Below are 27,566 nucleotides of genomic sequence, written 5' to 3'. Positions count from 1 at the left end.
TCTGTAACTGCCGTAGCGCCAATCGCGCGATGATCTACAAACTTTTACAGATCAGCATTGTACTCCCTATCTCTGACGCTAGCCCTGCACTAGCCTGTATAGGTCTTCACAGGTCAAACAACTCATTACGAAAGCTAACACAAATTCATGATAAATATTGAGAGATTGTCACAGTAAGTATATGTGATCGCTATCTTTTTTTCCACATCGGCGAAAAGCCGCGTCATGGAGGCGCTGCTATGTAGTGGTTTTGTACTGAAGACCACTGTATAGGTATGCGGGAATGCGGGAACGCTAATATTGGATCATATGGGTTCACTTCTCTGCATAATAATTCAGAATCATATTCGTACGTCCGCAGTACCCAGAACGACGATGAATGTGTGCTTTACCTGGTACCAGCCTGGTACCCGATGTTTAGTGCCCTAGTTGACCGAGAGCGATGCTCTGACTTGGATAATGTTTGAATATCGCCGTTATGATTATAATTCCAAGAAATCGACCATGTAATTGTCCCGAAAGACTTCCAGGGTTCGTCGGGGCAGAACAGTGCACGCCCTGAAACACCTGCGCCCATCTTGACCTATCTTGACCTGAGTGAAGATTCACTCAGTATTCACTGACACTCGACCCACAGGCTTTCCACCTCCATAGTGCCATAAACGAGAACACGACAATCTGTATTGTTCCAGGATCCAGATCGATCCTCCTTCCGTTCGGAAGATTTCCGCTGGGCAGTGCTCCAGGTTGAGCCACGGTTCCTGCTGGGACTCACAGACGCTCGCTCACACAATATCCGCAACAACCTCCGAGTCCGAAACAGTCAATCTTTGGCTGAGATCAGGAGTCTCTTTTGAACCTACACTGGCTCAATAACTGAGTACATAGGCACTGTCAATGAGAATTGTGGGGATACAGTACATACATACCCGCGGCCGGACTCCTAAATTCCAGGAAGTAACCAGGAAGTTTAACCACTTTGTTTTCCCGAGCGCAACCAAGGATGACGAACTCATAATGTACTGTAGGAGGGAACGGGTTTTCCTCTAGGGGATCCTAACCGGTGAAACTATGGACTCGATATGCTCCGTCAGTGTGACAAAGTTTTTCAGCCTAAGAGGAATAGGTGCCGGTCATGCAATGGAGCGGGAGATGTCAACTGATGATAAGGAAATGGATGCAAGGCTTAGGATACACCAGTACAAGCCGCCTTTCCAAACGTGGGTGAATCCAGAATATTATGAAGTCCTTTGAAGATATTTTCATGCTGACTATGTTGAGCTTTTTTTTCTTTGTTCAGCAATTTGAAAAAAAAATGGTCCTGGGCAACCGGTATGAGGAAATAGTTAGGATGAAGCGATGCAACCCCTAATTTAGAACTTACTACTTCAACCATTATCTTCAACCCTTCACCATCAATAGCAATGGGAGCTCCACCAAAAAAGAAAGCTCGCCTGGAAGAAGACTCGGCAGAATCCGACGAAGAAGTCTTCCAAGTTGGTAAATCTTGTCCCTTACTCGAATTTTGACCCAACGCGACTGGTTTAAACACGACATGATATAGAATATTTCAAGGCAGCCAAAGTCGATGAAGATGGGGAATGGGTGCGACTTTCTTGCTCCTCGCTTTCTTCTGTGTCATTCTACTAATCTGGAAAACGCCATAGCTGTATCTTGTCAAGGTATAACCAACACAAAAGATTATTTGATCGCAGATTTGCATTACTGAATCGCCTGCTTTCCTAGTGGCATGGCTACGATAATCCAAAGGACGATACGTAGGCGATCATTTCGTGCGCATCTTCAAAAATATGTATCTCACAGCTGCAAACTCCTACTAGATGGGAACCTCAAGAATATATCGCAAACTGTCAACGTCTGCTAGCTTCATTCTGGAAGGAAATAGGCGGGGATGACGAAGACTATTATCCTGGATACAATTGTACACCTTCTGAAGCATGGATCAGTCTGTACCACCTCCTAAACTTCGCTTCAAATTGGATCTAATTCTGGCGCCACTTAGACAAGGAAAAGATTCGATTTGCTCGCAAGAATCCGGACGCGATGCGAAGGGTTGCGGCGCAGAAAGCTAAGGCAGCTGAGCGAGATCGAAAAAAGGAACAGAGAAGACAGAAGCAGGTCAGTGTCACTCACACTTCCTATACGACTATCGTGCTTACCTCTTTCTGAATATACACAGAAACCAGTTATTGCTAAAGCGGCTACTCAGGAAACTACGAAAGCGCCTACCTCCATGCAGGAATCAAAAAGACCATCTTCAATGGGAGTGAATGTCCGAGTCAAAGAGGTATGAAAATCAGGTCTGGCGACGTTTGGTATATTTTGAGCAGTGACATTCCATACAGGAATACGACCGCAGGGTCACCGTCCCTAAAACTATTTCGAAATCAATGCCAAAGCCGGCCATACAACCTGAAGCATCATCAGATTCAGAACCAGATGTTCCTATAATTAAAATGGTGAAACAAGTTCGGAGGGTGGAACAAGAATCATCAAGTTCCTCAGATTCATCGGAAGCAAAGGTAGCCATATTTCTTGAGTCAATCGTAATTCGCGATGGTAATAGTGTAACCATTGCAGCCTCCGTCGGTTAAAGGAAAAAGGAAACGTCCCAATGTCAAAGCTGTTGGTCTAACCTGCTTTGTAGTCATTCTGCGTGCTTACATTCAAGTTGAACAGAGATCAACGGCTGAAGAAACTGAACCACCGAGGTACATGAATCCAGGGCCTTCCAATCTTTCTCTTCAGACAGAGACGAAGCTCGTGAATAAAAACAAGCCATCTTTGCCGCGTTTACGAACAGCCCGTCCAGCTTCCGGACCCTCTAATACGACCCATTCCACGTCCTTACCAACCCTTGCTAAACTTCAAACACCTACACCATCTCTACCAAAACCGACAACGGAGGGTTCCGCGTCTGCAGGTGGCAGCGCCTCCAAGAAAACCTCGACACAAGGAGCTCTGAAGATGGATGCGTTACCGGAGAAAGATATTGGAGGATCGCGGCCCCATCTCCCTCGGAAATCGACATCGACTCTGAACGGCATAAGCTTCAAGAAGAACCGCGGAGGTCCTATGAAGGAGTCTCAAACGATAATAGCTGATCGCGCTTCTCCAAAGAATGTACCGACATATTCTCATCGAGCGGAACCTTCGTCTCCCGCCGTTGTCAGTGCAACCCCAACACCGCGACATTTTTCGAGACCGAAAATGGCATCTGAAGATCAAGTTCCCTCGTCTCAAAAGACGCTCAATAATCCTACTAACCCGCAAGTAGAACCATTCGTACCACTTGCTTCAACCTCAGAGGCTCAACCATCTGATGATTGGGGGATGGATCCTTCTGCCGCTGACCTGAACCATTCGCCGCCAATATCTTCCAGGTATTATTCCATCCTTGCATGTATAGCCTTATATTCCTAAATCATGGTTATATTCAGGAGAAGCTCCATGCTGAATGACGAAGCTGAAAGTTTCCTAAGTTCGGTGATGCCAATGACAAAGTACGTGTCCTCCAAAATATACCTGTCATTTCATGAACACGATGAATTTTCAGGACTGCTGGTGTGGAATATGTCCTGCCAAAATCCGAGTCACGGTGAGTTCACATTTAATTTTGGACGGTTGCTGAGGCCATATTCAATGTTCTTCCAGCATCTCTTCCAAGACGAATGCGATATGGGCGGGTAAACTTATCCTTGAAATAGACGAAATTGATGAAGCTCAGACAATGTCTATGGAAAGCCTGCTTCTTGCGTCCGACCCTTCAGCTGGTCAAATCTCGCTCACGCAAGGTGTGATCCCGTTGAAGGTTTCCATGTCATACAACGACTCCAAGTTGGTTATGAAGTCAAGATCTTTCTATAGATTTGAAGACTTGAATGCAATTCTAGCTGCCTGTAGTCCGGTCAAGGAGTGGGGGTGGCTCTGTGCGGCAAAAGAAGAAGAGGCGAGAAAGTTTAGGCAGATTGCGGATCTTTTGTCTCACAAAAAATGGGTAATGATACTCCTGTTACCTTAGTTTGAACATCGTGATTGATAAAATTCTCCTTTACAGGTTGCGTTCATACCTGTCGCAGTCGAAGAGAAAGTTGTTGCAATAAACTTGATATATCCTTCTACCCTTTCACATCATTACCTTCCTCCTGTCAAGTCATTCGTTCCAAACGAAACCGCACTCATCGTATCGCTGCATAACTGGGTCATCAATGCGGAGGACTGTCTTCTGGATGATGTGCTGAAACATTTTGTTCAGCGACTGGATAATGCATACGACAGGAGAGATTTCAAGTTACCGCGGGGCGTGTATGAAGCTTACGGCGAGCCCGGTATCAAACCACTGGAGGGCCTTTTAGTCCCCAAGCTGACAACCAAGCACGCCGTAAGGATGCTGGAACTCCCCGAACTGCTACATTCATACTTAGTGTCTGGCGGTGAGCGGCCTTTTGCGTTATGGCCCCCAGTCGATTCAGAAGTTTTTGGTTTGTCACCCGTTTCTGAGATTGAAAGGGAAATGCTATCAACGCTGTTGAACGAATATCCCGCCACGGTCAATCAAGGCACTGTGGGTACGGAATGGGATTCATCTCTGAGAGTGATTTTTGCCCATGTCAATTCGCTGGTTCCCAGTTCAGGTTGGAGAGACATTAGAGACATACCTGGTCTTTCAGAATACCGAATGATGAACGATGTGAGGTTCTTTGTTTATGGTTCCAGTGACATCGTGAATCCTCGGTTTTCTGATATCATCGAGGAGATTTGGCATATAGGTACGATCTAGATCTCAGTGTCAATTGCAACGATTAACGCTGAAGGTTTAGGTGGACTTGTGACGTTTACTCCCAATGCTTTGCTTTCCGACCCCCTGGGAGTGCATGAAAGGATCCTTCAGATCGAGGAACACGATTTTTGGGCGTGTTACATTTTGCCTGCTGTCATTGGTATGGCTGTCTCTATTGCGTATCGCGATAGGGAGCATGTTATTCAGAAACGAATAGCATGTAAAGCAAACAAACATGTGCCGCATTGTACTGGTTCTCAAAGTATTGATGTGGACATCGATATTGGTATCGATGAGCCAATATCATGCACATGTGATGGGCTCGGGTACGAATGGCTTTTGGATGCGATAGACGAGGAGTTAATTTCAATTGTGGGGGCTCCACCTTTGCAGACGCATCTTGGTGGCCAAGGTGCCGTAACTCGTCGGGGTGCGTCTAGGGACAATCGACTTCGCAATACAGAGGATTGGAATTTACTTTCAGAGAATCATTCAACATCCTCGTCCTTTCTTACTTACTTGGATACTCCGTCAAGCTCTCTACCCTTGAGTTTTATTGCGCAAGACCAACTCGGGTGCCCTCCATCCTCCATTCCGGTTCAATATGATGACTCCTTCGTACCCTGGATTTTCCAGCTCTTTGATAGCGATGTCCGTGATCGCTCTGAAACGCTAGCATTTTGCGTGAGGGAGTTTATGCAGCTTTGTGGTAATCTGCCACAAGAAGAATGGGAGGATGCGATCAAACGAGAAATCATAGAGCATCTTGGACGTTTGCAAATTAGTCGGGGGTTCAGGGAGGAACTCAGACGATTTGTTATTGTCACAGGTAGCGAGGACAAGGGTCTGCAGACTGATCAGAGTGGTGTGAGTATTGAGTAAACATAGCCTGGCTTATTTTCACTGATGAAAATATTCTGTGTAGATTGAATGGGCTACAGTAGAATCATTCAGATTTCAGGATGTCACTGACGTCCAGGACATTTTCGACCTATTTTAATTCTTTCTATTTTCTTGTAACTTATTATTTTATTTACAGACTATATACTATATATATGTATCTATCACAAAAGTCATTCTAAATTTTCGGAGAAGTGTAGTATTTCTCCAGATATCTATTCAGTCACTGCAACGATTCGTGTTACAGTGTATTCAAAAATTGATGTACGCGCAGGGTACGCGAGTGATTTCCCGAGCCCTGAACAAGTTGCCAATGCACTTCTAAACATCGCATTCTCTGCCTGGTCTCTGCATACTAAGTAGTCTTGCCCATCATGATTAGTAAACCAAAGACATCCTTGTCCAAGTTCAGATGCCACCATTTAGGCAGCAGATTTTAAGGTAGTTTAAGGCAAGGTGTTCTAGAGCCAATGTTGCAGAATGTTGCCTCGCTAGAGCTTGCTAGTGACGGCAGAACGCTCGGTAAATTGCTCGGGTTATGGACATTGTTTTTGAGTACGCTGTAGTCAAAGCACTAGATAGGTACAACGCTGAATTCGAAGTTGAAGCTTGAACTCTTGATTTAGCCAGAATTCTTACTCTGAGTAACCAGGACTCCAGGAGTCACCCTGAGTCATCCTCTGTGTGGAATTCCCATGAAAAACTGATTGACGTTCTTCGGACCAAACAATATCATTTGGAGGCCAGTCCCTTTCGGCTGAGACTGGTTCGCACAACTTGGCGGCATAGGACAGTATCCATTACTCCATTCCCCATACTTAATCCATTGTACGACAGGAGACGGCAGGCCACGGCAGGTCTCCTTCAGGCTTGGTGTTACAAAGTTTGCAAGCCGCCGTTGCTATCCTATCCCTGACATCGACAGACAACTCTAGACAACCGCGGTCGCCGGTAAGTATAAGATTGATGTAGACCGGTCTATGAGGGACACCTCGATATTGCTACGCAAAATTTGATCATTGGTCTTTCCTCCTATGGAGGGCTTGGTCACCAAGCTATACATAGACTGTAGTCTACGGCCCTGTATTCTGTAGCAACAAAAATTTATAAAAGCCAAGGCCCAACGGGTTGCACGTATATAACGATTTGTATGCACAGAATAATCATATGTATAGATTAGCACACCTTGTTATATAGTCTCATACATAGTACGGACGCCGCGCGAGCAGGGTCATTGTGTCAGTGTCTGCCAGCCTTGCATGTTGCCACCATGTTTCACGGTTTACCGCAAGTGTCGTCTCTGCCTGTCAGACTAGAAAAGCCTAGAAACAGCTTGAAACGAGGATAAGCAGGGATCAGTATACAGATGCTCGACAGAAAATTCCCGCAAGTGAAACTTGGGTTCGGCGATCGCAAGGGATGCAATCCAAGCACTCTTGCAGCATATATGCATCTAGAACAGTGTTCATAGGCCTGACTGTCCCGCCGGCACCAAAGGGAAACTTTCTTCTGATTTATTCCCGCATGGCATTGGCTAGCGTTCTCGACTGTCCTCGCACGGTTCTGACCTGATACTCACCCTAACAACTCCGCTCCCGGCAACAGTGTAACTTCCATGTCATGTCGTTTGCGATAATATTGCGATCTTTGAAGACTGTGTTTCAGTCAAGGAAATGTCAGTCAGAAATAACTGAAGCTTTATGAACATTCACGGACGGTTCAAATTAATGGTCATCGTGATAAGGCTGTCTGTAGGAGTGGCCAGCTTCGCACGGAATGTAGGTAATCGTCGTCCCGCTCATTCTGTGGATTCTGATCAAGTTTTCCCGGTTGAAAATGTTCGTGCGTGACACTTGTGCCGAACAATCATTATGAAGTGATTTAAATGATATTGCGTTTTCGAATGATAGGATAGGATAGAAGTAAAGTTGACCACCAAGACCTTGGAATCGAGGGAAAAGAAAGTGGATTCTGAGTCTCCTGGACTAGCAGCTAGCTTTGATTGCTGTGTCTCGAGGTCGTGAAAAGAAGCATAGGGAATCAGTTCACACATATCAATATGCCTGGTGGCACTGGAGCTAGAGCTACACTGGTAGATATTATTTGAGGTTTTTATAACCATCTTAACTCCCGAGTTTTATTCGAGACGTCAATCACGGAAGCCGGATCGAAGGCCCATCGAAGAGGATGTCGGACACGGGTACAAGTGTTTCCAGAGCGCAGAAGACAGCTCCAAGAGTGGTGTGAAAACGAAGTAGCATGGGTGAACTTCAACGAAGGAAGCCAAGTGAAGCCCTCGGCGGTAAAAAAAATGATCCTGCATGAGACAACTATACAAGTGGACATCCATCAAAATAGCACTAGCTTATTACGACACGCTTCTTTTCGCTTATGCCGATGAGAGGGCCGTTTTAAAGGCAATTCAACTTGCTGTTATTTTACCCCATGCCTCTGCCCTGACGTTGTTTTTTCTGTTGACCAACACCATGACCCGCCGTAGCGTTACTTCCGAAGATGAAGACCCTCTGACTCTCGCCATTGCACCTCCACCGAATGAGACCCCTACGCAACGAGACCAAAGGCTTGCCGAAGAGAAAAAAGCGAAGGAAATATCAGATAGCATTGACGAGGAGATAAATGTACAACGTTTGGCCGAGAAGAAGGAAAATCCTGTCAAAGTCTTGCTCCTAGGCATGTTGTCGGATGTTATTTCATGTTTGTCTGGACTATGCTGATCTTATACCAGGTCAAAGCGAATCAGGTATCTTTTTTGAATCCCCTTCATATTCTTCTATGGAACTCAACGTTCAACGTCCTAGGGAAGACAACAACCTTGAAGAGCAAGTGACGTCTGCCGATTATCACAGATCCTGTATTAACCCAGAAATCAGATTTCCAACTGATTAATTCTCCGAAAGCGTTTAAAGCCGAACGAGCGTCATGGCGCGCTGTTATTCAATTAAACGTTGCCCGCTCAATCCGTATCATCATCGACGCCATGACCAGGGCACAACAAGCTTCCTCGCCAAATTCACCACTTGCACCTGACTCATTGGACGATATATCTATATTGGATTCTGAAAATGAATTACCGACACTGACGGCAGAACATCTCAAACTGAAGATGCGACTATCTCCACTCTTGCAGGTCGAGGAATCGTTATGGCGAAGATTATCACCATCTAGTGCTTTTGAATCCGAAACTTCCCATCTTGCATCTATCACCAATGTTCCTCACTCCACACGGCCAAAGGAGGTTTATGTTCAGTCTTCCATGGCCTGGAAATCCACATTTTCGCGATTACTTTCAACATCGACAAGAAGCAGTGTCGATAGCGATCCAGGTATCGATTTCGACGACCCTAAGGACCCTGGGGTTATTTTGAACAACTGCGCGGAGGACATGATCAAGCTATGGCATGATCCTACTATCAGAAATCTCCTGAATGTTCTCAGAATTCGCCTTGAAGACACACCTGGATTGTGAGTTTCATCAATGAACCTTCTGGTATCTTTAATTTCACCCGTTTTTCCGACAGCTTTTTAGATGACCTTGAACGAATCACCGAGTTAAGATATGTCCCTTCCGATGGTAGCTCTTTTTCCACTGCGTTCTGGCGATTCTCTCAGCTGTTTCTATCCAGATGATATTCTCAAAGCGCGATTGAAGACCATGGGTAAGTGCCAGTTGTTCCGCAGATAAATACACATACTAAACTCTATTTTGAATGGCCCATTCAGGCGTCTCGGAGCATCGTTTTGTCTTGAAAACAGGTGAGCAGATCATGCATCAAAAACTACTTTTGTCTTGATATCCGCTGCTGAAGGAAATATGGTAAGCCGGGATTGGAGAGTATTCGACGTTGGAGGGGCTCGATCCTTAGTGAGGCTTCTACTAATACAGAAGAGATACCAAATTTACTGACTTACTCACTTTCATTGTTTCCAGCGAGGTATGCGGACTCAATCATAGACCAGAATAAATGCATACAATATTTTTTTTGCTAGCCGCGTGGGCCCCTTTCTTCGAATTCATAGGTGAACTTTATAGTCACACGTGCATCTTGATCACCAACTGAGAAACTCGGTAGATGCCATTATCTTTCTCGCGCCTCTTTCCTGTTTCGACCAATCTTTAGTTGAAGATCCTTCTGTGAACCGACTGGTAGGCCTATTCTTCCTTGTTTCGTTGTACTTCCCTGTCTAACCTGATATGCAGGAGGATTCTATCCTTCTTTGGAGATCCATTGTCTCGAACCAACTACTTCAAAAGACCGAGTTGATCCTATTTCTCAACAAGTGTGATATTTTGGAAGCCAAGCTCGAGTCAGGCATTCAGTTTTCAAAATGGGTTATCTCATATGGCGATCGACCAAATACGTTCGAAGGAACCTCGAAATGTGAGATCACTTACAATTTTGCTGTAGGCTTCTCATTGACTCCGCTTCTTACTCTTCCCGCGATACATAGATATGAAAAAGAAGTTTGGCACAATACACAAACACAACTCGCCCACCCCCAGAACGTTTTACTGCCACTTCACATCTGTTACGGTCAGTCAGCAACCGTCTATACCTCTTCTTCACTGAGTGCTTCGATGCAGGACATAAAATCCACCTTTCAGATACTCGAAAATGGTATTAACGCACTGAACCCTACGAATATTTCCACTGATGCTTTTTTCTTCCATTCAGTGAAAGATCTCATTGTCAGGAAAAGCCTTACCGACAGCCATATGCTTTAACAGGATCTAACTCGCCATTTACACCAACGCTCAGCACGGACGCCAAGTCCTGATTCTTTCACGATATTTCGAGATCTATCTTTCATCTTGATTGTTTCCCGTTGTACTCATGATATATGTTCACTATGTATATGTCCGCATACATTAGCATATTCTTCACTTGAGTAATTTCATGAGTGGATTTGTATCACCCTCATATAATTGTCTTGCTACTGGCTGCTACTGGCTAGCACTTTTGTAGGGTAAATATCTCCTTTAATCCAGAATCGATATTCGAGATTCACAGCCATGTACAGACGGACCGGGAGGGCATCGTTATCCATAATACTTATTGTTGAGGAATGTGTCGGGATAGACATCGGTATCATATGGATGGCACAAACGCCAAGATACACACTGGAAAGAGAAAAAATTCCGCTCAACGGAATCGTAACAATTCAGCGTAACTGATATATCATGTGACTGCGGATAAACTATATCGGGTATATCGCCGGTCACATGATATATCAGTTGCACTGAATTTTGGTAATTCCGTCGAGCGGAATTTTTTCTCCTTCTGGTGTGATACTGCGATCAGTTCCACTTATTTCATTTTCATCGAAGCATCATAAATTCCTTATCGTTACAAATATCACCCTCATCCGTTCTCTCATAGTGAACGTCTGAGGGTGAGCATCTTGACTCTACTTATGTATTAATAATTAGCCTGTAGTACTTATCGTAATCAGTCGTCTACAAGTATCTAATAGATCCGTTCTCTCATAGTGAATGTCTGAGGTACTTATCGTAATCGGTCGTCTACACTTATTGCTTTTGGATCTTCGTAGGCCTTGTTTGGATTTGATCATGATGGTCTTGCACTTTCCGAAGCGTCAACAGAAGAAAACAACAATTCGCGAGATCATCTCCATTCTAGCATAGACTGCATTGAGTCCTCGACGTAGTACAATGTGAGCTCGAGTTGCGATACCTAGGTGGTAATTCTACAAAATGAGCTGTGAACCGAGATTAATATTACAGTCTATCATACCCAACGCAATGGCCGCCGTCCTACTGATCCTGCTTAGTGTAGGGTGCTGCCTCAGCTGTTCACCCCCCAGTCGCAAAAGTGTTAATGTTTGAGTAGCAGTTCTTCGGCACATCCGACACAATTCTACCGATATTGCTCAACTTAACGGAGTCACATTCTTGGGAGGAAATTGGAGTGGTCCCGGAAGCTTTGTGACCGAAGTTTCAAAGAAGGAAATCCGCCACTTTAAGAAGTCGTAGCGGGAGACTAGGCCTAAAACAGGTCCTCTGGATCATTATTAAGTATCATAAACGAACCTCGTCACTGCCGCCTGAGGGGTCAGTCACCAGACTAGTCGGAAAAGGGAAAATATTTGGTCCCCGTCAATGTTAGACTGGTATTCGGCCAGCTAAACGACGTATTGTATGATAAAAAGTGCCCTTCTTCCGTTGAGCTCGGTTAATCCATTTATCCAATGCTTGCAGATGATCCATGAGTTGCAACGGTAAATGAGAATCCTGGACAAGACTAACGATCAATGCACAAAACAGAATTTCGGAAGGTTTTCACTTCACTTTAAGGCAGTAAATTGCGAGCTTCTTTCGATCCTCTCCCGTGCCAGCTTGTAGTTTTGGGATGTTCCTGAAATCAATGTCTTCTTTCCTCTGTTTCAAAAATCGGAATGAGGATGCTTCCAGGCCTAAGAGCTTCCTCCTGATGCCGACCGCCCGTAACTCAGCCTTTTCTTTGGCAGAAGGATGTCCATGCTCCAGAAAAACAAAATCGTAAAGGTCAACTTGCAGGCGACCCGGAATAACCGGCGCAGAACTGAAAGCACCTGGTCCCGGTCGAAAGATCGGATTCGAGATTTCGAAGTCTAACAATCGAGTCAAAATTGGCTTGTTTTGCGAGCAGAAAACGTCTAGGAGCCGGTCCTACCGTTTATTCTACTGATTCCGCAAGGAATACTGAGGCGCTTTGCACGAAGAAGGATATATGGGATGTCAAATCCACAGGAGTTGTATCCAACGATGATGTCCGGGTCTGCGTCGTGTATAAACTTCAACCATCTCTTGATTAAGTCTGATTCTTCTTCAAAAGATTCAACATCCGTCCCTTCGATTGCGTTGCATGATTTTAAAGTCAGTACGTTCCTGTAGAAAGGTTCACTGTCCCCTGTGAACTTCATTTAGTACGATAGGCTAAATTGACAATAATATAATACTAAGTCATACTTTGGTACTTGAGCATGCCAGAAATTTGAATGATAGATTGTGCGTTCGGTGTGGGGAATTCATCCTTTCCTGAAGGATCGATGTAGACATCCGTTTCTATATCAAAACTTAAGATGCGCAGAGGAGCTTCGCGAGCACAGTTGATAGGTTCCTCTTTCGCTGAACAATTGAAGTTTTCATATCTGTCATCTATAGTATGAGCTCACAAAACAACGGGAAAGCGAGTGTACAAACGTCAAACGGAGCTCGTATTGGCATGCAGAGAGTCTATCAGTGGCCTTCACTAGGTCGTATACCCTTGGAGACAGGGATATCCATCGCATCCCATACCATTCTTCCTCAATTTTTTGTCCTTGTGGGATATCGACAATATGGAGACAAATAGTGACTCCCGCCTAAATTAAGTTATGAGACCAAGTAAATGAAGCTTAGATAGCTAGTTCGGGATGTACCTCAGTTATACCGAAGAGGAAAACCGATGACAGAAATTTTGGATCTCGGCAGTCTTGTATATCCAGTTGTTGGAACACTGACGGGGTGCATCAGACTCATAGGAAAACGTATCCCCATTTATGACATACCAAGTGTTTTACCCAAGTCAATGGGGACGCCAGGCCTGGTCACCTTATCTGTCCACACCGACGTCGTAGCAATGGATAAGGGGTTCTTGTCGCTACGCCAACGCCAGGGGGGTATATCGTTACTAACCTCTGTCCATTGCCTTCATAGTCTGTAAGGCATCTGCAAATGATCCATGAGGAGCGAGTTTCTGCCTTTTAGCTTCGTTTGCTACAATGGAGGCATTTTCTCTATCTAGAAGGGTTCTGCATAGTGGACGGTCGATGATTCGAAACGTAGGTCAAAATAAGCACGGCGCACTCGCAACGTCGCTTGCTGGTATTATCTTGTTGCATTGATTTCGATAGTTGTCAGATAAAAGAAAAATGCACTCCAAGAAAGAGATCAATCAGTGGCCCTAATTGTGGTGGCGGTTGAACGGCCCGGAGCATCGTGGGTGCGCGACCAATGTCTTCTCCTCTCGCTCACTTCCTGGATGATGTGATTCAAGTGATATACCACCTGAATCGTCAATTGTTTCTTCTATCCAAGGTTCAAAATGACGAATGGGTGCTTCATATCGGTCTTCTAGGTTCAGACAGTCGATGGTGGCGCGGTAAATGGGATGAGGAAGATGTTTTGGCTGTCGCTGTTCGTACGCGTGTTTGTGGTTCATGTTGAATCAGGCTTATATGATATAATGACAGGGCTCTAAATCATCCTCAGATGACCTTCTGGAAATGTCGGAGAAGCTGTTGGAATATATCGTTCAAGGAGAGTTATTTCTAAGCGGATGGAGTAAAGAATCTACCAGTTTCAAAGCACGTCCTTTTACCTCCTTTGACGGTTTCGACTATATTTTGCTTTCAGTTAATATTGGGCCCTTCGTCAGAGAAACCTTCGCATTTTCAATTGAATGAGATTTCAGCTGAGGATGCTGCTTGTTATGCCGCCGAAGTCTTCTGTAGCGTATGCATCGCTCTAACCTCAAACCCATGGCCTTGACGCGCATTCTAGATCGCGCGAGATGCTCAAACGCGTAAGTGTCAACTTTATGGCTCCTCCTTTGCGGTTGCCGCGGACGTCTCTACAACACACCTAAACAGTAAGTGAATTGGTTACAGAATGGTACATAACTTCAGCAGTGTTGCCCTTCCGTTCGTAGAAACTGTTGTACCGAGCTCATCGGAAAGCTTCGCAAACAGCGGGCTCGGAACGTCAATCAAGAAACGCGAGGAACCGAAATCGAAAAGGGTAGCAGAACAGCCTGCACCGTCTAAGAGGAGGAAAGAACAGAAGGAGGAGACTCAGTCTCCAGATCCAGAAGCCAGTGTGTTCCATTGATCATTCATGCTTTTGCAATCTCACTTCGTTCCTTAGAACCCAAGGCCAAGGGCGCTCCAAAACCCATCAAAGGCGCTTCTCTGGCGAATCCAACCAAAAAAGCCAGAAAATACCAAGCAGTGCAGTTTGATAGTGACGAGGATTAATTTCGGTTTCGAGCAAGACACTAGACGTTGTTTGTAAGTGGGGAAATCTCACCGCCCCACATCGCAGATCTGATGTGGACCGTAGTGTTCATAGTCCGTGAGTTGAACGCTGGTTGAATGCATGTTGGAAAGTGTGTAACGGAGGTATTTCCCCGTCCCAGAGAAAAAAACAACTTGGATCAGCTGCACGAGTTGCCAGACATACTGCACTCCGGTGGTCCGCTCAGAGTCCCTATTATCGCCTGGAACTTGCTAGACGGTACATACTTTATAATGACAGGACATATGCTATGTGGTACGTACGTGCTCATATGTGTGGAACTTCTCCCTACTTCCAGACCTAAGAGCTAGATTATATCTGTTGCGGCAGTTTGAGTTACGCGAAGGTCGGTTGAGGATTGGCTGCGTGTATACACTTTCAGTAATCTTAATCGTCGTAATTCGCTGTTGAAATCAAATTGAGAACATGTGTACTTTGCTGTGTCTGTCTGAAGGGAGGACAACTACTTATTCCCGCTACCTTTAGGTAGTGGGTATTGTAGCACTTCAATTCAGGAACAGCAATTTCTTGCACGATCATCCCAGGATCATTCGCTGATGACTACTTTAGGACTGCTGACCGATCATCTGTTAATTTCCACTTTGGGTTCTTTCATGATTATATAATTACTTTGCCTCTTTGCTGAAGATTTTCTTTTGTGGTCTGTTTAAGTTGCTCACAACTGGCCAACCTTGCCTTGCAGTTCAAGCTATCACTATCTGTTGTATCAAGATCCTTTATTTGTGCTGATAATCTCAGCAACTGGCACTGTGATTTTGTCATTGCCACTGTTAACTTCAGTCTCAGCAATTTTGGTTTCACATTGCTTCAGTGATCTAGCAGTTTACAGTGTAATATCTGGTGTCAAATTCCAACAACAATGTCAATCTTCTGATTGTGTTTGGATATTCAACAATTTCCCTCTTGTGCAGTTATGGCTGGAAGGTTATCTATCACCCCCAATTTTACCTCCTCTCACTATTCAATATTGTGTGTATAGATTTCATTCTAACTGACATCCTGTTTGTAGCTGTGAATACTCAATCTAGTAGGTTAATTCGTAATGGTCTTTATCATTGCCGCTTACATGTTTTATAGTTGGATCCACAAATTGGTGCACCTGTGTGTTAATGATATCTGTTTTGTTTGATATCATTTCATTGAATTTCAGCTTCTGATACTTCACAGTTGTACTTGACCTTGTCTTCCTGTAATCCTCCAATGAATAGCCCAGCCAATGCGATTACAGCCAGTTCTTTCAGCTGATTGTCCATTTCTCATGCTGCCTGTTATAATGTTTTGCCTACTATTAATCAAATTCATAAACTGCAGTGCAAGATGTAACACTGTTGTATCCAGGACCATTTCATCCTTCATTTTGACAAATTGGTTCTGTTGTTAATGCACTTGAGCTGTCTTCACCTGCCACCTTGACTTTCTCAAATTTTCAAAGTGAGATTTCCTTTATCCAATGCATTTACATTGCTTATTTATTCTTTTGTCATTGGTACTCTCCCATAACACTGAGCAATTACAAGGTGAACTGTGTGTGGGTGGTTCAATGGTTTCGGAAGGATTAATTGCCAAAAAATTTGGCCAGCCCAAATGGGCATCCCCCTTGTTGTGGGTTTAATAATCTGATTACTTGTGAAAATGCTCTCGCACCCTCTACTTCCGAATGCCACTCTGTCCATCTAGCAACTCCAACTTGCAATGTTGTACTAAATGCTTGCTTATTTGTTAACTGTAAAACTGGTATATGATGTTCCATGTTTGTTCCTGGTGAGAATGATGACTGGCCACAAAGCGCCCCCTGTTCTTTGTGAACAGGTGAATAAAACTTTGTCCCTACCTCAAAAAGCACCAGTCAGTTTACATGTGAGCACAAGTGCATATCTACGAGTTTACAGTAGTCCAAAAATTTATTTTAGCTAATAGATTGACCAAAAGAAAGGAATAGCAAGCATGGGTCTTGTCATGCAAAATGCAAGATGAAATGAGTTGATTGTCAGTGTATGTCTCATTCTTGTTGCACTGCACAACTGTCTGGTCCTCAGGAATTAGCATTGTATTCTCAAGTAACACTACTAATGCAGAGGAATGATCTACAATGACATTGATCAATGTTACGATCACTTCTTTTTCATCTTATCTTTCTCCTTATCCCTTGTCTTATCTTTTATCTTTTGTCTTATCTTCTATCTCCCTTATCCTATATCTTGTCTTATCTTGTCACCTGACCTATTATTTATGCTTACTGATACAACATGCGCTTTTCATTTACTTATATTAAACACAGCAGTCTCACAACACGTATACAGCATGGCGATCGAGCTTTCATTACTTACACACTACTTTACTTATGTTCTACTCATGTTTACCACTAACCCAGGGCGTTGGGCATTACTAGGGCAGAGGGTTGTTCACTAGTATATAGGCTGTAGCTACTTGCTGTATTTCCTTAGCTTTGATCTCGTCTATTCTACCTGGTTTAGCCCAGAACTCTGCTTGCTTCTTTTATCGCTCCGCCCTCTAAGGTTTTCTTGAGTGTGACGCCTGGTGACACCTGTTACTAGAACCAGTCGCAGACAGAAGATCAAAGCTATTCTTACCACCTGTCACACGCTACGCAATCATATCCCTATCACAATTATCCCCGCTCACATTTTTACCAACCCTTCACAGACTTCTACTCTCTATTCGAGCAGTGTCGCCTATAGTACAAAGGTGTAACGTTGAGTCCGACACCGTACTGGCAGACGAAAGCGTCGACTGATCACTAATCTTCGGAGAAGGGTCTTCGCGTGCACAACGAGCTCCATTCCTAGACAGGGAGGGTGCATCTGTTCATCAAGCGAGAGTGGAAGGCTGCTTCCCACATCATCGTACTCTATTTTCGAAATCTCTCCCACATTACTCTCAACTTCTACAAATCCAATCATACATTTTCCCATCATCACCACCGGGTTGCATTAGTAACTCGTCTTCCTTACAACGGATTTTACTTCAAGACTAGGACGACCTAGACTTTCGGTACAAACCGATCGTTACCGTACCCCCGATTCATCTGCTCCATCCACTTCATCCTCTATCGAACGAAATATTACCTCATTCATACCCGCCTACATACCACCCAACTTCAGCATGTCTAACCCTACTCCCGCTCCCACCACCACTACCTCCAATATTCATGGCAAGTCATTGCTCAGAGAGCCTAGCATCTTTGATGGCGACAAAGCCCAGTTCAAAGAGTGGCGCCGTACCCTCTTTGCCTACATTCGTGATCCAAGGAATAGGATCGTCACAGACAGTGAAAGAATCGACATTGCGGTCTCGTATATGCGAGGTCCCAAAGTCAGTAGCTGGGTCCAGAATTATACAGACGATAATTTCAATGACGACGAGGAGGAATGGAAAGTCACCTGGAAAGGATTCAAGGATGCATTGAATGCCTCCTTCCTAGACAAAGGACTCACAGAGAATGCTCAGGAGAAGCTAGAACATCTCCGTCAGGGCCCCAGTGAGAGGGCAGAGGATTTCTTCAAGGAATTTGAAGTCATCATGCGAGACGCCGGATATGCTAAGGACGCCCCCTACGTCATCAGGCTAATTGAAATGAACGTAAAGCCGAAGCTGATCGACCAAGTATATGGCACCAGCAATGAGCGAATCGAGAAATTCGATGAACTCAAACAGAAGATTATCAGTATCGATGACATGTGGTGGCGTCGTGAGGAAATGCGACGGAATTGGTCAAACAGATACCAGCGGAATGCTGGGCAAGGACCTAGTAGCCAGAGATGGCAACCACAAACGACACAGGCTCCCATAACTAAGGCTCCAACCCCTGCGGTACCCACCCAGGATAGGAAAGACGGTACTGGAACAACTTTCAAAGGTGCAGGCAGACCAATGGACATCGACGCTGCGCGTCGCAACAAGGAATGTTTCCATTGTGGCAAGCAAGGCCACATTGCGAAGTTCTGTCCAGAGAAAGCACCGAAGCCGCAGTTCGTCAGAGGCATGTGGAGCCGGATGACACAGGAGGATCAGGAGGCTATGGCCAAAGAATTGGGTTTTGTCCTGCCCCAGCAGTAGACGCAGGTCTGCCGGGGCCAATCTCAGAATCAGCATCGGACTTTTTGTCATCGTCATATGTAGACAGTCAATTTAGTTTTGAATTTGGTAGTACTGGTACACCCAATAAAAATAACTTATCTACAATGACGACCCGAGCTGAGAAAAAACCTGTGAGATATGAACCAAACACACCTGAATGGGTGGCGCAGCGGTTACAAATGGACAAACTCCCTATGGCTATAGGAATCCTTAGAGCCTGGATGCCTGAAAGTCGTATCAGAGAAGCATCGGAAGAAACAGTATTGGCTATACGAAATCTGAGTCATGCAACCGCAACTGAAGCAGTTACCAATCTCAAAAGTCGTAAGAGATTCGTCCGAGGTACCCGAGGACGTGAGCTAAAGTTGTGAACCACTATTGAGAATATCGACAATGGTGTACAGATTGAAACGGAAGCCCTCCTAGACAGCGGAGCCACAGGGTCCTGTATCAATAAGGATTTTGTAGAACAGCACCAGCTCACTGTTAAGGAGTTAACAGTCAAAATGCCGGTCTATAACGCCGATGGCACTCTGAACAAAAATGGTTCCATAGAAGGCTATGTACAAGTCCGAATGGTGATAGGAGATCATGCCGAACGGATAGATATGGCAGTTACCAATCTAGGCAAGACAGATATCTTTCTAGGCATAGACTGGCTACGTTACCATAATCCCAGCATTGATTGGAAGGAATCTACGTTAACGTTCGAACGTTGTCCTGACAAATGCGGGTATTTGCCACACTATGAATCACCTGAGGATGATGGTACAGAGGAAAAACTTGTCGATGGTGAAAGGATCTTCTGGTTCGATTGGGATGGGTATCTTTCTGACCAAGGCCATATCAAAGTACAAACTGCCACTACAGATGCCGCTACTCCGTACCTTGCCGAGTATGCTGATGTATTTAGTAAAAAAGACTTTGACCAAATGCCAGAAAGACATCCATGGGATCATGCCATAGAGTTAACGCCAGGCTCCAAACCAGTTGACTGTAAAGTCTATCCCCTCAGTCCACCGGAACAGAAGGCTTTAGATGAATTCCTAGAGGAAAACCTTAGATCGGGACGAATACGACCATCACGCTCACCCATGGCTTCACCTTTCTTCTTTGTCAAAAAGAAAGATGGAACACTACGGCCTGTACAGGATTATCGAAAGCTAAATGACATGACTGTCAAGAATCGATATCCACTCCCGTTAATCCAGGAACTCATTGATAAACTGAAGAATTCCAAGATCTTTACCAAAATGGATGTCCGATGGGGATTTAATAACATCCGGATCAAAGAAGGAGATGAATGGAAGGCAGCATTCCGAACAAACAGAGGCTTGTTCGAGCCCACAGTTATGTTTTTCGGACTTACAAACTCACCCGCCACGTTCCAAGCATTCATGAATCACATCCTTCGAGAGCTCATTGATCAAGGACACGTCATTGTCTATATGGATGATATCCTTATCTTCACGGACAACATTGAGGAACATCGGATCATCGTCAGAAAGGTTCTTGACATCCTAAAAGCCAACAAACTGTACTTGAAACCTGAAAAGTGCACCTTTGAGGCTAGGGAAGTTGAATATCTTGGAATCATTGTAGGCAATGGACAAATCCGGATGGACCCAAAAAAGGTTGAAGCAGTTCGAACCTGGCAGCCACCACAGAAAAAGCACGAACTACAATCGTTCTTAGGGTTTTGCAACTTCTTCCGCCGGTTCATCCGAGATTTCAGTAAAATTGCCAAACCCCTAACACGGCTCACAGGGAATGCGACTTGGGAATGGACATCTCTTGAACAAGATACGTTCAATCAACTGAAAGACCGGATCATTGAAGACGTCACTCTCATTATCCCAAGAGAGACTGGAAAGTTCCGGATTGAAGCTGATTCTTCCGATTACGCAAATGGCGCTGTCTTATCGCAAAATGTCGATGGAAAGTGGAGACCAGTAGCCTTCAGGTCCAGGTCACTTAACGAAGTTGAACGGAATTATGAAATTTACGACAAGGAGATGATGGCCATCATGGATTCTCTATCAGACTGGAGACAGTATTTGCTGGGCGCAAAAGAACCTGTTGAAGTCTTTACCGATCACCAGAATCTCCAGTATTTCCAGAAACCTCAGAAGTTGAATCGACGACAAGCCAGATGGGTAGTTGAAATTGCTGAATACCATATTGAGCTCTTCCATAAGCCTGGGAAATCAATGGGAAAAGCCGATGCTCTGTCAAGGATGTCAGGCCTTGAGAAAGGGGAGAATGACAATACCGACGTCACACTGCTAAAACCAGAATTTTTCATTTCTCAAGTAACGGATCAGACATCTGCCCCCGAAGACGATCTGCTTAATCTCATCCGAAGAAAGAAAAACCAGCGAGACAAGTTAGTACAGGTTGCCCTCGAGTCTAAAGACAAGGAATGGCTTGAAACTGAGGATGGACTAGCAGTTTGGCAAGGACGCATCTATGTCCCCAAGGACAAAGAGCTCAGAGGACGAATCATACAGGCACATCATGACGCCCAGACAGCAGGACACCCTGGCCGCTATAAAACTATTGAGTTAATTACACGCAACTACTGGTGGCCAGGAATCAGTCGAGACGTCAGGATCTACGTGGAAGGCTGTGAAAAATGTCAGGCCACAAAGACACATCGTACAAAACCCGTAGGACCATTACATCCACATGACGTACCATCTGAGCCTTGGGAAATCATAGGAACAGATATGATTGGCGAATTACCGGAGTCTGGAGGGTATAATGCCATCAGCGTGTTTGTTGATCACTTCACGAAGAGGTTACGGCTCTTTGCCACACATACTACGATAACATCTGAAGGAATGGCACGTGTCTATCGTGACAAAGTATTCCCGATCCATGGAATGCCCCGGAAGATTGTCCACGATCGCGGCCCTCAGTACCATGCCCGCTTCATGAAGGAACTGTACAAGTTGCTAGGAATCGAAAGCAACTATACAACTGCATACCATCCTCAGACTAATGGCCAGACGGAACGGATAAATCAAGAAATTGAACATTACATCCGTCTTTTTGTGAATCATCATCAGAGTGATTGGCACGAATGGCTTCCTATGATGGAGTTTGCATATAACGATCGAGTACACTCAGCTACGAAGGTTTCGCCCTTCTACGCAGACAATGGTAGACACCCATACAAAGGAACCACACCGAAGATGACGTCACAAAACCCAACAGCACAGGAGTTTGCCGATAGTATGAAACGGATCAGGGAAGAAGTAGGATCGGCGCTGAAAAAAGCCGCTGAGGACATGAAGCGCCAATATGACAAACACCGGAATGAAGCGATAGAGTATAAGGCTGGTGATAAAGTCTGGCTTGAAGGAACCAACATAACGACAGATCGCCCAATGAAGAAACTTGGGGATAAACGATTTGGACCGTTTAAAGTTCTTGAAAAGATCGGATCCAGCTCATACAAACTCGACATCCCTCGCACGTGGAAAAGAGTCCATAATGTCTTCAACGAAACACACCTATCCCCGTACCATGAACCCCAATTCCCGACACAACCCCGAAATACCGAGCCACCTCCAGAAGTAGTTGGAGAAGAAGAAGAGTACGAAGTAGAAGAGGTTGTGGATGCACGCAAGTATCGGAATGGCATCCAGTACAAGGTAAAATGGAGAGGTTACGGACCACATGAAATGACGTGGGAACCTGCAGCTAATATGACGAATGCCAAAGAAGCTGTTCAGGACTTCCACAAGAAGTATCCTAACAAGCCCAGGCCTCAAACCCTTAAACGGATCGAGATTCCGATTGCTCAATTTCCCACTGAATTGTTCCGACAAATACCTACACCAAACATAGAACCAGTCCCAAGTACCATGCCATCTGAAGCACTTGTCAACCGACTTGCGCGTCATGGAATTCGCGCCTTAAAGGGGGGGTAATGTTACGATCACTTCTTTTTCATCTTATCTTTCTCCTTATCCCTTGTCTTATCTTTTATCTTTTGTCTTATCTTCTATCTCCCTTATCCTATATCTTGTCTTATCTTGTCACCTGACCTATTATTTATGCTTACTGATACAACATGCGCTTTTCATTTACTTATATTAAACACAGCAGTCTCACAACACGTATACAGCATGGCGATCGAGCTTTCATTACTTACACACTACTTTACTTATGTTCTACTCATGTTTACCACTAACCCAGGGCGTTGGGCATTACTAGGGCAGAGGGTTGTTCACTAGTATAGGCTGTAGCTACTTGCTGTATTTCCTTAGCTTTGATCTCGTCTATTCTACCTGGTTTAGCCCAGAACTCTGCTTGCTTCTTTTATCGCTCCGCCCTCTAAGGTTTTCTTGAGTGTGACGCCTGGTGACACCTGTTACTAGAACCAGTCGCTGACAATCAAGAGATTACAAAGGGCAAAGTCAGGTATTTCTTCTTCATGTCCAGGCATTTCATTGGTGAATGTTGTGAAATATGGTTTTTGACATTGTTAAATAGTAATATGTGTGTAGTGGTCATTGCTTGTATATTATAGTGGTTTACATATGGGCGATGTAGCGGGCACTGCCGCTTGCCGGCGCTACCTCGGTTATTAATTTATGTTTAGCAAGTAAGGGATGGATCAATTTACCTATTAACGTACCCCGTTGGGGACACACACCTTGCTTGCGTCTGTTCACTGCTACGGTGAGGGAATTTGGTGTGAAACAGCAAGCAGAAAAGCTTAGGGATGATGCATTATGGTGAGCCAGGTGAGGAAATTTGTTGTGAGCTGGTAAAGTGCAGGGGTGGAGTCGGAGTCTGTTAGATGAAGGGAAAGTAAAAGGGCTGCATCCGGATCCCTTTTGCCCTATAAGGCGTAGATGTAACCCTGTTCCGCCGTCGGATCGGACAACGACAACTTTAAAAGGAAATTTTGCACGGGCGCTCGAGGTTATGGATGTTCAATGACCATTGCAAGCAAGGTGAAAAGTGCCGAGTGAATTTGGAAAATTGGAGTAAATAAAATCATAACAACAACATAACACTGACAGAACACCACCGTTCGTTCTTTGTCCACGTTCTTTCACAATTCACCACACCATGTCTGTGCCTCCACAATTGTCCTCACTGTCTGCTGGCCAGAGCAACAGTCAATTGAGCGTTGAACTTATGTTCCAAAGCATTATGGGCATGATGCAGCAATCTGTATGCCTTTTTCCGCTGTAAAAACTTTGGTGTGTTTCTCAATAACAATTCACAAGCAAATCGACATTGCCGACCTCAAGCACGAATGCTCAGAGCTCAAGCAGGCCAACGCCAATCTTGAGAGGCAACTACGAGACAACAACCAGGTATCGAGTCTTTCTACAGTCACCGCCAAAGCGAACAGAAGGCTGAATTCTAATCTATCTTAGGGTTACAATGGGTACTACCGCGCCAGCACGCCCGGGTTTATGACTCCTGCAGTACCCTCGAGTCCTCAAATGCGAGCAAAGTCACCTTTCCTCAGTCCTGCAATTCCTAATTCAATCCCGACACTCTCCGCTCCTGTACACCACCCATCTCCTTTGGGTGACAACGCGATCTCAAACTCGAGTTACTTTAGCGCTGCCCGCGACATTCCTGGGTTCTACGTCGTAATTCCCGCTGGTGGTGCAGGTACACGTTTGTGGCCCCTTTCCCGTGAAGGGCACCCGAAGTTCCTTCTCGATCTTACGCTCAAAGGACGGTCCCTTATCCAGGCGACATGGGATCGTCTTCTTCCTCTGACCTCTGCTAGTCGCACTACAATTGTAGCTGGACCCAGTCACGTATCTTCTATCCGCGAGCAACTTCCTGACTTGCTTTCTGAAAACCTTTTCTGTGAACCTACGGCCAAAGATTCGATGGCCGCCATCGGCCTCGCTGCGGCTATTTTGGCTCATCGAGATCCCGACGCTGTCATTGGCTCATTCGCTGCTGACCACATGATTTCTGGTGATGATGCCTTCCTGGCTGCTGTCGCTGAGGCCGTCGAGGTCGCGCGAAACGATTACCTCGTGACAATCGGAATTGCCCCTTCACATCCATCTACCGGCTTTGGGTACATCCGTCTAGGTGAACCCGTCAATATCAAGAATGCTCCAAACGCACGGCTCGTTTCCAGTTTCAAAGAAAAACCTGATGCCAGAACAGCTGCTTCATACATCGCCACCGGAAAATACCGCTGGAACGCGGGTATGTTCGTGATGAAAGCCACAACTCTTCTTAAATTCCTTGAGGAATACAAGCCTGAGATGAGTGAAGGGCTAAGGAAGATTGGTGCGGTTTGGGACGACGAAAAAGAGAGGAATATAATTTTGGAAAAAATTTGGCCAGAGTTGGAGAAGATTCCCATCGATAATGCGGTCGCTGAACCCGCCGCAGAAGTTGGAAGAGTTGCTGTTGTACCTGCAACCTTCGGTAAGTTTTACGAAATGCGCATATTTCCAAGACTGTTCTGAAGCTGTTTGGAATAGGTTGGGATGATGTCGGTGATTTTTCTTCTCTTTCCGACCTTTTGCCTGCAGAGGCGAATCAACCTCGTGTTTTGGGAGACCCCTCTCTTGGTGAGCTGAAATGATTGTATTCATTTAAATTTCATCTTAACATTTTCCTCTTCTCTTTTGCTAGTGCTTACCGATCAAGTTGCCGGAGGTATTGTCGTACCCGGTTCAGGTCGTTTGATATCTTGCCTCGGCGTTGACGATCTGGTCATCGTCGATATGCCAGATTGTCTATTGGTCACTACCCGCGCACGATCGCAAGAAGTCAAAAGAATTGTTAAAAAGGCCAGGGATCATGGGTGGAAGAAGCTCCTCTAACGTGTTACAAACAGAAATTAATACACACACCAAGTCTATTTCTCTCAACTCGGGTATTTTATGGGTCGTCTTAACTTTCCTCCATTACTACTCTTACTTTCCTTCCCGTCATCATTATTCTGGAAAGCAGAACAAATAAGTACCCTGTGCGAACTTAATACTGTTAAGGACATTGAAAATTTTATTCATTAAATTCACAATAACCTTTTCATTGCTGTCATTAAAATACAGATACTCCTAGATCAGCCTGCCTCAAGTAGTTTTGTCATCAAATTCTTTATATTCGACTTGATATCCCCCCAATCCTCGACCAAGCCACCTTCCTAACACGATGTTGGCGAGTCGACCGGTCCAAAGAGGGAAATCGACGAGAACTACGTCGGCGTGGTCCAGAAAAGTAAGCATTTGGAAGGGACTAGGAGTACGATTTTGCATCACACATGACGAAAGATACCTACATGATCGTTTTCCGTGGTCAGTTCAAATGGAGACATTGCTTGATGTACTCACCCATAAAAGTTATGAATGAACGTGTCATCGAAGCTAGAATCAACATTGAGTATACGAGAAGGACGATTTGGAGACGACAGGCTGAAATTTACCCAGCATTAGGTCCTCCGCTGACAGTGATGTGTACATCGAGATCGACACCTGATTCAGGATCTAGCCAAAACTTTGCGATGGAGGAAAATATCCTTAGTCTCGCTAGGCAACCAATGAACGCCAGATCGTAAACGCACAGTATGATAATGGTGGGGAGGGATTGTGACACTTTCTCCCCCGACTAACTTGCCCTCCTTTCCATCCAAGTCGTAGCATAGAACACCACTTTGCTACATAATAGATTAATGAATCGTTCGGCATTCCTGAGTATATTCATATTAGCCATGTAGCTTACCACGTCAAACCGCTCTGTCTGGTAGATATGCCAGTGGTAAGGAGCTAAGTACGAGCATAGACTCCTATGTCAGGTCTGCTGAGTTATGCAGATGATCCTAGCTCACGCGTAGCTGTTGACTTTCGACCTACCCCAGTATGGGGGTTCCCGTGTTTAAAGATCTGGCGAGAAGTGAAAGAATTCCCATCACTCTTTACTGCCCATGTCTTCAAAGCGCCATCGAAAAAGTTCCATGCCCCATCGGGATCCCGTTGAGGTGTTTGGAGAGGAAGCTGTAGGGCATGTCATTAGATAGTGGCTCTGGGCTAGTTGAAGTGAGCTGTACGATACAAACTTGCCTTTGGGAACAGGAAGGACATGATTGAGCGGTGAAGAGAGGATGACATTACTTCATTGCGAAAACTTCCCACGTCTTCCCATATATACGTGGTGAGAAATTTAAGTCATTCAGGTTATCGCATCTCAAAAGTAAATGATTCATCTTCTGACCAGTGATATGTGATGTTTTTCTTCGTTCACAAAAGTTGAGAGGACAGGAGAGGAGAGAGCAGGAACGCGCTCATGTGACGTCGTGGATGATTATGTACAAGGTCTGATCGTGATATCTTATAAAAATTCTAAACCAGTCTAAACCACCATGTCGGCTGCCTGGCCCTGGCCCCTCAGCTTCTCTCAAACGAACTCAGGCTCAGCTTTCTCCCCTCAAGGGCAATACTGCCAAAAAAGCACGCGTACCTACAGATTCGGACTCAAGCTCCGACGACAACCCCTCCGAAGAGCCAAGAAAGGATGCTTACTTGACACTTCCACCTCCAATATCCTCTTATGTTCAGCTCCGTATCCACCTTTGTCGCTTCAAAGGCGTCTGGAGACAAGTCCGTGTCCCTACCAACTACACCTTTGCTAATCTCCACACTCTCATGATTCATCCAATATCTCTTC

The 27,566-nt window shown here is 45.0% G+C and overlaps 6 protein-coding genes across 6 annotated transcripts; 4 read left to right on the top strand and 2 right to left on the bottom strand.

The window, feature by feature from the left end:
- Positions 1 to 1,857: 1,857 nt before the first annotated feature.
- On the top strand, positions 1,858 to 5,859 carry C8R40DRAFT_121303 (uncharacterized protein). The gene is made up of 11 exons (XM_046233206.1): positions 1,858 to 2,139; positions 2,201 to 2,308; positions 2,367 to 2,543; positions 2,602 to 2,646; positions 2,701 to 3,404; positions 3,462 to 3,524; positions 3,578 to 3,619; positions 3,676 to 4,018; positions 4,079 to 4,790; positions 4,842 to 5,668; positions 5,727 to 5,859. The coding sequence occupies exons 1-11, from the start codon at positions 2,065 to 2,067 to the stop codon at positions 5,799 to 5,801; spliced, it is 3,171 nt and encodes a 1,056-aa protein (XP_046087911.1). The 5' UTR covers positions 1,858 to 2,064; the 3' UTR covers positions 5,802 to 5,859.
- Positions 5,860 to 8,187: 2,328 nt separating this feature from the next.
- On the top strand, positions 8,188 to 10,445 carry C8R40DRAFT_1160107 (G-alpha-domain-containing protein; the record flags this gene model as incomplete). The annotated part of the gene is made up of 14 exons (XM_046229970.1): positions 8,188 to 8,416; positions 8,448 to 8,462; positions 8,521 to 8,541; positions 8,593 to 9,184; positions 9,241 to 9,293; positions 9,346 to 9,378; positions 9,443 to 9,475; positions 9,529 to 9,584; positions 9,651 to 9,654; positions 9,710 to 9,739; positions 9,793 to 9,866; positions 9,921 to 10,101; positions 10,172 to 10,254; positions 10,326 to 10,445. The coding sequence occupies 14 exons, from the start codon at positions 8,188 to 8,190 to the stop codon at positions 10,443 to 10,445; spliced, it is 1,524 nt and encodes a 507-aa protein (XP_046087910.1).
- A 1,575-nt stretch (positions 10,446 to 12,020) lies between these two features.
- On the bottom strand, positions 12,021 to 13,012 carry C8R40DRAFT_1042008 (ribonuclease H-like domain-containing protein; the record flags this gene model as incomplete). The annotated part of the gene is made up of 4 exons (XM_046224048.1): positions 12,021 to 12,331; positions 12,406 to 12,630; positions 12,690 to 12,871; positions 12,924 to 13,012. 4 exons carry the CDS (start codon positions 13,010 to 13,012, stop codon positions 12,021 to 12,023), a joined length of 807 nt encoding a protein of 268 aa, XP_046087909.1.
- Positions 13,013 to 13,715: 703 nt separating this feature from the next.
- C8R40DRAFT_1184692 (uncharacterized protein) lies at positions 13,716 to 15,206 on the top strand (the record flags this gene model as incomplete). Its single annotated transcript, XM_046232991.1, is given in 6 exon segments — positions 13,716 to 13,898; positions 13,955 to 14,045; positions 14,062 to 14,216; positions 14,265 to 14,356; positions 14,372 to 14,577; positions 14,664 to 15,206. The coding sequence occupies 6 exon segments, from the start codon at positions 13,716 to 13,718 to the stop codon at positions 14,735 to 14,737; spliced, it is 801 nt and encodes a 266-aa protein (XP_046087908.1). The 3' UTR covers positions 14,738 to 15,206.
- An 8,778-nt stretch (positions 15,207 to 23,984) lies between these two features.
- C8R40DRAFT_1169322 (nucleotide-diphospho-sugar transferase) lies at positions 23,985 to 25,726 on the top strand (the record flags this gene model as incomplete). Its single annotated transcript, XM_046231356.1, has 5 exons — positions 23,985 to 24,089; positions 24,146 to 24,235; positions 24,299 to 25,325; positions 25,382 to 25,471; positions 25,536 to 25,726. The coding sequence occupies 5 exons, from the start codon at positions 23,985 to 23,987 to the stop codon at positions 25,724 to 25,726; spliced, it is 1,503 nt and encodes a 500-aa protein (XP_046087907.1).
- A 179-nt stretch (positions 25,727 to 25,905) lies between these two features.
- On the bottom strand, positions 25,906 to 27,212 carry C8R40DRAFT_1098837 (uncharacterized protein). The gene is made up of 8 exons (XM_046227830.1): positions 27,114 to 27,212; positions 26,963 to 27,036; positions 26,731 to 26,896; positions 26,625 to 26,668; positions 26,467 to 26,559; positions 26,329 to 26,399; positions 26,237 to 26,269; positions 25,906 to 26,180 (listed from the first exon to the last, which is right to left on the bottom strand). Exons 2-8 carry the CDS (start codon positions 27,008 to 27,010, stop codon positions 25,979 to 25,981), a joined length of 657 nt encoding a protein of 218 aa, XP_046087906.1. The 5' UTR covers positions 27,011 to 27,036; positions 27,114 to 27,212; the 3' UTR covers positions 25,906 to 25,978.
- Positions 27,213 to 27,566: the final 354 nt, after the last annotated feature.

The sequence above is a fragment of the Lentinula edodes genome (assembly GCF_021015755.1).
Source record: "Lentinula edodes strain Le(Bin) 0899 ss11 chromosome Unknown C8R40scaffold_12, whole genome shotgun sequence".
Taxonomy (NCBI): Eukaryota; Fungi; Basidiomycota; class Agaricomycetes; order Agaricales; family Omphalotaceae; genus Lentinula; species Lentinula edodes.
The sequence above is the reverse complement of the archived record's forward strand: the minus strand, read 5'-3'. Positions and strand labels throughout refer to the sequence as shown.

Excerpts from the sequence above, each read along its gene's own strand:
- C8R40DRAFT_121303 (XM_046233206.1), top strand. The coding sequence starts at position 2,065 with ATGCGAAGGGTTGCGGCGCAGAAAGCTAAGGCAGCTGAGCGAGATCGA. Across the intron at positions 2,647-2,700 it reads AACGTCCCAATGTCAAAGCT|AGATCAACGGCTGAAGAAAC; the intron begins GTTGGTCTAACC and ends CAAGTTGAACAG. Across the intron at positions 3,620-3,675 it reads CTGCCAAAATCCGAGTCACG|CATCTCTTCCAAGACGAATG; the intron begins GTGAGTTCACAT and ends ATGTTCTTCCAG.
- C8R40DRAFT_1098837 (XM_046227830.1), bottom strand. The coding sequence starts at position 27,010 with ATGTCATCCTCTCTTCACCGCTCAATCATGTCCTTCCTGTTCCCAAAG. Across the intron at positions 26,669-26,730 it reads TCGAAAGTCAACAGCTACGC|CTCCTTACCACTGGCATATC; the intron begins GTGAGCTAGGAT and ends GCTCGTACTTAG. Across the intron at positions 26,181-26,236 it reads TTCATTCATAACTTTTATGG|GTATCTTTCGTCATGTGTGA; the intron begins GTGAGTACATCA and ends ACGATCATGTAG.